The sequence below is a fragment of the Phocoena phocoena genome, chromosome 1 (genome assembly GCF_963924675.1).
Source record: "Phocoena phocoena chromosome 1, mPhoPho1.1, whole genome shotgun sequence".
Lineage (NCBI taxonomy): Eukaryota > Metazoa > Chordata > Mammalia > Artiodactyla > Phocoenidae > Phocoena > Phocoena phocoena.
In genome coordinates, this window is record NC_089219.1 from 98299340 (window position 1) to 98307285 (window position 7946).

At 41.4% G+C, this 7946-nt stretch overlaps 1 protein-coding gene across 2 annotated transcripts; it reads left to right on the plus strand.

Annotated features, from left to right (window-relative positions):
- The first annotated feature begins 673 nt into the window (after window positions 1-673).
- CIMAP3 (ciliary microtubule associated protein 3) lies at window positions 674-6546 on the plus strand. Of its 2 annotated transcripts, XM_065890230.1 has the most exons (6): window positions 674-692; window positions 944-1086; window positions 1703-1801; window positions 2544-2674; window positions 5320-5437; window positions 6478-6546. In XM_065890230.1, exons 1-6 carry the CDS (start codon window positions 674-676, stop codon window positions 6544-6546), a joined length of 579 nt encoding a protein of 192 aa, XP_065746302.1. The 2 variants fall into 2 exon arrangements, with proteins under 2 accessions (XP_065746302.1, XP_065746310.1); XM_065890238.1 differs by lacking the exon at window positions 1703-1801.
- Window positions 6547-7946: the final 1400 nt, after the last annotated feature.

Genomic DNA, 7946 nt, shown 5'->3' on the forward strand with positions numbered 1-7946 from the left:
AAGAGGAATTATTGTTCCCAATTTAGAGGTGAGGAAACTGTGACTTAAGTAACTACCCCCAAATTTAAACTATTAAGTACTTCTGTGATTCCACTGCACTCTAACTGTTCCCCTAAGGATTCCAGACCTTTTAAAGCCTCGAGCACCACTTAGGGGTAGAAGGAGGTAACCTGATGGGAATTGCTTGAAGAAAAGGGAAAATGTGTCTAAGAGAGGCCTAATACAGAACTTTCTGGGCTCCACTAGGTCCCCAACTCCCCTCTTCTGAGCATTTCCCAGGAATCCCACCCCCATAGGCCACCACTGCAGAGACTGTGTTTTCCTACATCCCTGAACCTAGTAGCCTGGATTTCAGGGCATCCTGAACATGGGGGTACCTCCTTCTTCAGCAGTGCATTTCTGGTGGCCCAGCTTCCAAAGCTTTTCAACCTACAACCTCAGATCCAGCAAACCCCCTACCTCTTGCCCAGCTGCAGAATTTTCACTCCCCTGGGCTCCTGGCCTTGGACATGCAGTTCCTGCCCCAAGGGTGGCTCTGCAGGATTCCCCACTTGCTGAGTAGGCTAGCTCAGAGCCACTCCTCTCTGGGAGTTGGCAGCTGGGGCTGACCAGCCCCACCTCTGTTTCCTAGGTAATGCAGTACACAAACTCTAGCCCTGGTGGCACTGCTGAGATGTGCTTCAATAAAGCAGGTAAGGAGGACTGTAATGGAGGAGTCAAGAGTAGAGGCAAGAGGAAGAGTAGGGAGGCTGTGAAAGAAGAAGGGCGAAGGGAAGGAAAATGCGCTTCACCCCCTTACATGGAGTTGATCTGGTTTTTGTGAAGAGCTGGGCCTGCTCTTAAGAGCTCTGCCCCGCCTCCCTACACCCCACCCGCCCCCAAGCTCTCACTTAGACCAGGGGTCTTCCCTCATGTGGAGTTTCTCCTCTTTCTTGATCTTCAGAGCCGCTGGTTAACTACTCCTTTGGAACATGTCAACAGAGGAAGGTCTTTCCTCACTCCTGTCCCCCAAGCTTGTTGGGGAACAAGTTTCTCCCTTTTAGGGGAGAACCCAACAGAGGGCCTGGATGTTACATAGCAGAAGATGTGAGTATTCACCTTGCCTTAGGTGGGTCTCAAGGTATCTAAGGATACCCAAGTTTCCTGGAAGAAAAACTCTATGGGATTTTTGACCTTCAGGGTCCCAACATGAGAAATTGCCCTCTGAAACCAGCTGTCAGGGCCAATATCAGAAATCAAAGGACAGTTGCTCCCTTTTTGCCTCCCACCAAACGCAAGCCTTGGCCTCATGCGGTCCCCAGTACAGTCCTCACCAAAAGAGACTCTATTCCTACCTCCAAAGGCAAGTGACTCAATAGCTCCCCTTAGTCCAAATCTGGACTGTGGCTGTGCTGGTAGGTCAGCTTATGAAATCATATAATCAGACTGAGAGTTGCATTACAGCAGATTCATCTCTGTGGGGCTCAGAGGAGTGGATTCACTGGAAGTAGAGAAATGTCATTCACTCTACCTATCCAGCCACATTCCTTTGTAGAGTTGCCTGGGTTACTTATGTAATTGCTTGTATAGTCTTGATGCAGAGGAATCAAGAAAGAGCAACTGTGGCAGAGAAGATTCAGGAATACTCTAAGTTCACTCTGTTTTAATAACTATAATGTTCTCTATGTATGTTTTTTCTTTGTTTTCTATATACTACAGGAAGAGGTATGGCTTGGCATACAACCTCTCTAAGGTCCCGACCAGTATAAAAGGATATGCTTTTGGAGCCAGAACAGCCGTGAGGTTTAAGCCAATTAACAAGGTGAGAAATGGCTGAATGTGCTTAGATTTTAGTGTGATCCATATTGCTGTGTGTATTTGCACTGGGGAGCAAAGCTGGAGGTTATGTAAAGAATATGCCCTGAAATTCAAGAAAAAAAGTCATTTGGGCAAAAGCTACTAAGAAGCCTATCAGAAAAGCTTGGATGTTAGCATTTCAAATGTGTGTGTGAGTATCCTGGGAGAGTGGATAACAATTCTCAGAATGAATGGTACCAAGGCAAGGCTTCAGTCTTGAGACACCTGATGTTAAAATACTGGAAGCTTTGTTTATATGCATCATATTATCTTGTCAGTTAAAAATAAAATCGAACTTCTTCACCCTTTTGTGTGATTGGACTTCAAGTCTTCAGTATAGGCTCTTAATCTCTTGTTGGACATTTTCTTGACAATTAAGCTCAAGGAGAGGGATACTGGCTCTAAAAGAATCTCTGAGTGGGATGGTGGGGGTAGTAGCTGCAATAAGTTACCTTGGCTCTCTACCCACCATAGGTTTATTTCTACATCCTAAGCCTTAGGTACATTTAGGTAGCTGAACCATACCCTTATCTTAGTTTTCTACCTACTATAGGCTTGTTTCTAAACCATAGCTGATACATGAACAGGAAAAGGATGATTTTGTTTTCTCTACTTAGAAGGCTTTTCATGTGCGTGTGTGTGTATGTACATATATATATATATATATATATCACCCTCTAACATATTGGTCTTTTTCTTGGAAACAGGATATGACACCTTACCCAGGCATGTACCAGACAGTCAATCCTCAAGAGCAAAAACACAAACACAATTTTGCTCCATTTAATTCTTTGCTGCCTCGATTTAGGACATACTCAAAGGACTCTTGCTATCCTGGGTATGTGTCCCTTTTTCTGGTGCACTTCAACAAATAGCAATAGGAAAGGAAGTACAAAAAGGGGTTTCATCCCAACCATGCCCTCTAAATAAGAAATCATCTATCTTTAAAGATTCAACCTCTTGCTTTCCAGGTCTCTAGAATTATAAAATTGTAGAGTATAGTGATTCATTCAATAAATATTTATTGAAGGCCAGGCAGATTTGTAGGGTTCAGAGATTTTGCGTTAAACCCAACACACAAGATTCCTGATGTCTTATATTCTAGATTCTTATATTCTTATTCCTATATTCTTATATTTTAGAGCTTATATTCTAGAGTCCAAACAACGAGAAGCAAATAAACAAGAAAATATCAATGATAATAAGGAGAGTGACCATATTATTTGTTAGTCAGACAGTGACACTTCTCAGAATGAAAGGGTGTCAATTATACCAAGATGGTAGCCATAAACTAGGGCTGTCATGGGTGCATCAGGAAGTCTGGTGACCTGGTGATGTGCTGAATAAAATCAAACAGGATGATGATATCATACAGAGTGGTGCACTGAATCTACTTTGGCAAGGATTGTCAAGATAGGTCTTTTTGGGGAAATGACACTATCTGAAATCACAATGACAAGACTGAGCTGGCCCTGTGAAGATCTGGGCCCAGAGCTTCTCAGAGAGGAGGAATAGCAAGTGTGAATGCTATAAGCTGGGAAGGAATTTGGTGTGAGGAAAAAAGAAAGAAGATTAGTTTGGCTAGAGTGCAGTGAGCAAGGAGGAAATGAGAACATAGGAGGAGGGGTGGGACTAGAATACGTAGGCCTAGTAGACCAAGGGAGGAATTCTAAGTGCTTTAGGAAGGCTTTCAGAATGTGTGGAATTGTAGGGCAAAGGGTCAAGTTCTTTCTTTCTTTTTTTTTTAATTTAATTTAATTAATTAATGTATTTATTTAAAATCTTTATTGGAGTATAATTGCTTTACAATGGTGTGTTAGTTTCTGCTCTATAACAAAATGAATCAGCTATACACATACACACGTTCCCATATCTCTTCCCTCTTGCATCTCCTTCCCTCCCACCCTCCCTATCCCACACCTCTAGGTGGTCACAAACCACGGAGCTGATCTCCCTGTGCTATGCAGCTGCTTCCCACTAGCTATCTATTTTATGTTTGGTAGTGTATATATGTCCATGCCACTCTCTCACTTTGTCACAGCTTACCCTTCCCCCTCCCCATATCCTCAAGTCCATTCTCTAGTAGGTCTGTGTCTTTTTTCCTGTCTTACCCCTAGGTTCTTCATGACCTTTTTTTCTTAGATTCCATATATATGTGTTAACATACGGTATATGTTTTTTTTCTTTCTGACTTACTTCACTCTGTATGACAGACTCTAGGTCCATCTACCTCACTACAAATATCTCAATTTTGTTTCTTTTTATGGCTGAGTAATATTCCATTGTATATATGTGCCACATCTTTTTTATCCTTTCATCTGATTATGGACATTTAGGTTGCTTCCATGTCCTGGCTATTGTAAATAGTGCTGCAATAAACATTGTGGTACATGACTCTTTTTGAATTATGGTTTTCTCAGGGTATATGGCCAGTAGTGAGATTGCTGGGTCGTATGGTAGTTTTTCTATTTGTAGTTTTTTAAGGAACCTCCATACTGTCCTCCATAGTGGCTGTATCAATTTACATTCCACCAACCCTCAGAATGGGAGAAAATATTTGCAAATGAAGCAACTGGCAAAGGATTAATCTCTAAGATTTACAGGCAGCTTATGCAGCTCAATAACAAAAAAACAACCCAATCCAAAAATGGGCAGAAGACCTAAATAGACATTTCTCCAAAGAAGATATACAGATTGTCAACAAACACATGAAAGAATGCTCAACATCATTACATCATTAATCATTAGAGAAATGCAAATCAAAACTACAATGAGATATTTCACGCCAGTCAGAATGGCCATCTTCAAAAGTTCTAGAAACAATAAATGCTGGAGAGAGTGTGGAGAAAAGGGAACACTCTTGCACTTTTGGTGGGAATGTAAATTGATACAGCCACAAGGTCTTTCTTTTACTGGTGAGAAATCCAAGGATCAGAGAGTGAGTGTAACTTTCTCAAGGTTGTAGTAAGGAAGTGGAGATGTTGAATCTTGATCCCCTCATCCATTCTATGTGTTATTTCCACAGCAAAGAGTCCACACCAAAAGACAAAGTGTTATGAACAAAGGCAATTATTAAATAATCCTATTATCAAGAAATTTCACCTGGTTCTGCTTTGCTGTCCCTAGATTACTGATAACTTTAAATTAGCCCTGCACTTTTATCTTCAATTTTATATCATGAGCAGTACTTATGCATCACTGTGTTAGCTGTCTTTTATTACCCACCATTTCTGGGAACTTATGGTCTCTCAGCTAAGGATACTGAAGTTCTGGAAATATTTTAAAATAGAGTTGATTTTCACTTTGTCAAGACTAGATATCTTGAACGCTAAAACTTAGTTAGAAATAAATTAAAAGGTAAAGGAATCCTATGTTAATCAGTTGGCTGCCTTTCCCCAAAAAGTTAGGACTCTAGATCAGAGGTAGAAATTCATATATGGCCACTAACTCATTACATATGATGTTTTGTGTTTTTGTTTCTAGCCCCACCACATACAACCCAGAGATAAAGCCACCCAAAAAAGTCACCTGGCCAATGAAATTTGGATCTCCAGACTGGGCTCAGGTTCCATGTCTACAGAAAAGAACATTGAGAGCAGAGGTAATAGGATTGGACTTCTATGGAGCCCTTTACCCAACACTTCCATGTATATCAGTGATTCTTAACCAGGAGTCTGTGAATAAGCTTCAAGAAATCATTGTCCCCCTGAAATTACTTGCACAGTTTTGTGTGTATATGCATATGGGGATCTTTTTGGAGAGTTACACAATTTCACTTGATTTTTAAATGTGCGTGTGAGCAAACAAGTCACATTTTCTTATTTAGTTCTCAAATAATCTATAGTAGTCCGAGATACTTATCCCTCTATGACTGAGGAGAAAACTGAGGCTCAGATGAATTAAGTGGCTTGTAGAAGTTACTCAACTTGAATCTAGGTCTTGTGAGTCCTAAGCCAGTGTTCTCTCCATCACACCACTTGCTTATTAGATCATCAAGGGGCTGTGGATCCTTCTGGCAAGAACATGAATTTCAGGGACAGACTGACTGGATTCAAATACTAGTTCCATATTTGCTTGCTTTGTGATCCTGTGCAAGTCCTCTAACTATTCTAAGCCTCAGTTTGCTTATCTTTAAAATGGATATAGTAATAGACTCAATCTGATAAAGTAGTAAAGATTGAGATATTGTAGAAAAGCATTTAGCACAGTACCTGTAACATAATAAATGCTCTCAATCCATGTCAGCTATCATAATTCAGGAGGTGCCGTTTTTCCCCTAGTGGAACTTTGGATTAATTCTACAAATATTTATTAAACGCCAAACGTATTAACATCATTGTGCTTATGGGTAACATTCAAGTATTAAACACATAATCTTCATTTTCAAGAAGTTTACCAGCTATACTTGACAATTTACCAAGTAGAAAATAATTCCTAGAATGATATATTCCAGAGTAAGATGACAAAGAGTAGATGTACAAAGCAATGTTGAGAGACTCGCTAAGGCTAGGTTACCATGCAGTTGGGGTTCAGCTAGGCCACAACAGCTATAACGTACAGTTCTGTTTTGCACAGCCAGGAACACCAGAGGCAGAGGGTTCTCATTTGAATATTGACCTAGAAAATATTCTTTCACTGCAGCTGCCCACAGACAAAGACTTTAGAAAGCATCGGAACCGTGTGGCCTACCTAAGCCTGTATTACAACTGAAAAGCTGTGACTACCTTCACATGCTCCTCCTGACCACAGACTCTCCAGGATTGAGGACAGAGCTGCTCTTGTCCTTCTGCATTGCTCTGGCCCGCCTGTCTGCCAGCATGAGGCACAGGGAGGGGCAAGGGGCTCATAACTACTATATGACAGCATAAAGACTAGTTCGGAGGGCTCTCTCTCCATGTGCTGGTTTGTTGTGTATACATGTGGATGGGTCAAGGGGGTTTCTACAGAGTGTTCAGTGGGGTGGTTTCACTTTACTGAAATACTTGTGGGTCCCTGCCCTCTAGCTCTAATTCCCAGGCATGAGTTTTATGTTTTCTACCACTAGCCCTCGTGATAGGTGACCGTTAGTCTATACATATCAAGGATTTGGATGGCTTGCTTGGCCTTGTATTGGGGCTTGCTAGATGCAGAGGATACTTAAAGGAAGAGTTAATATTTAGGTTTTAGGAGCTCTTCCAAGTGTCTGAGTTCCCCAGCATGGATTGGGGAGGTCCTGATTTGATTGCCTTTCCCAGATTTGTGTAAAACTCACAGAATCAAAATATACCCCCTTTCCCATCACATCATCTATTTAGTCTTTCAGTCATCATCGTATTGAGTTCCTACCATTCATCAGACAGAGTGACAAACACTGGGGATACAGCAAGAATCAAAATAAACTCACTTACTGGCTTCTTGAGCCTGGACTGAAGTATGAGAAGGACTCCCAAGGGAGGCTAATGGATTGGATCTGTTCCCCACTCCCAGTTTGAATGATGCCCTGAAGCCTTACAAGTTACTCTAGGTGTGTTAAGGTCAGAACTCATAGCAGCCACATTCAATGTACTTATCTAGACACTGGCCTGGGAGACAGGCCTTTTCCTTCCAGCACAAACTGAAATAACTCAAGTATGGTTCCTTCAGAAAGGGCATTAAGTATAGTCTACCTTATCTTTTAATGGGAAGGTCCCTTTGTGCCTACTTAGCCTTCTTAGTATTTATCAGACCAATGGCAAGTCTTCATGTGTCGGGATACCAAAGAGTGAGATACTGCTAGTGTCTCAAAAAGCTGTAGCCTGATGTACTCTTCAGGGTCAGCATATGATAAGTGTTAGCTGGTGAAAGAAGCACTAGGAGTTGAAACCTATTGGGAGTATGATGCTGAGAGGCCTAATTCCTTAGCGGCCAAGATCTTCTGAAGAAAAACGGTGAAAGACAAGTCCACTGGAAATCAAATTCGAATATTGAGATAATGCTAAATATACCTCAGTCTAAAAACTTTTACTTCATTTAATCTGATCATTTAAAGATTTCTATTATCTTGTCAAGAAGTCGGGTTTTTTTTTGGTACGCGGGCCTCTCACTGCTGTGGCCTCTCCCATTGTGGAGCACAGGCTCTGGACACGCAGGCT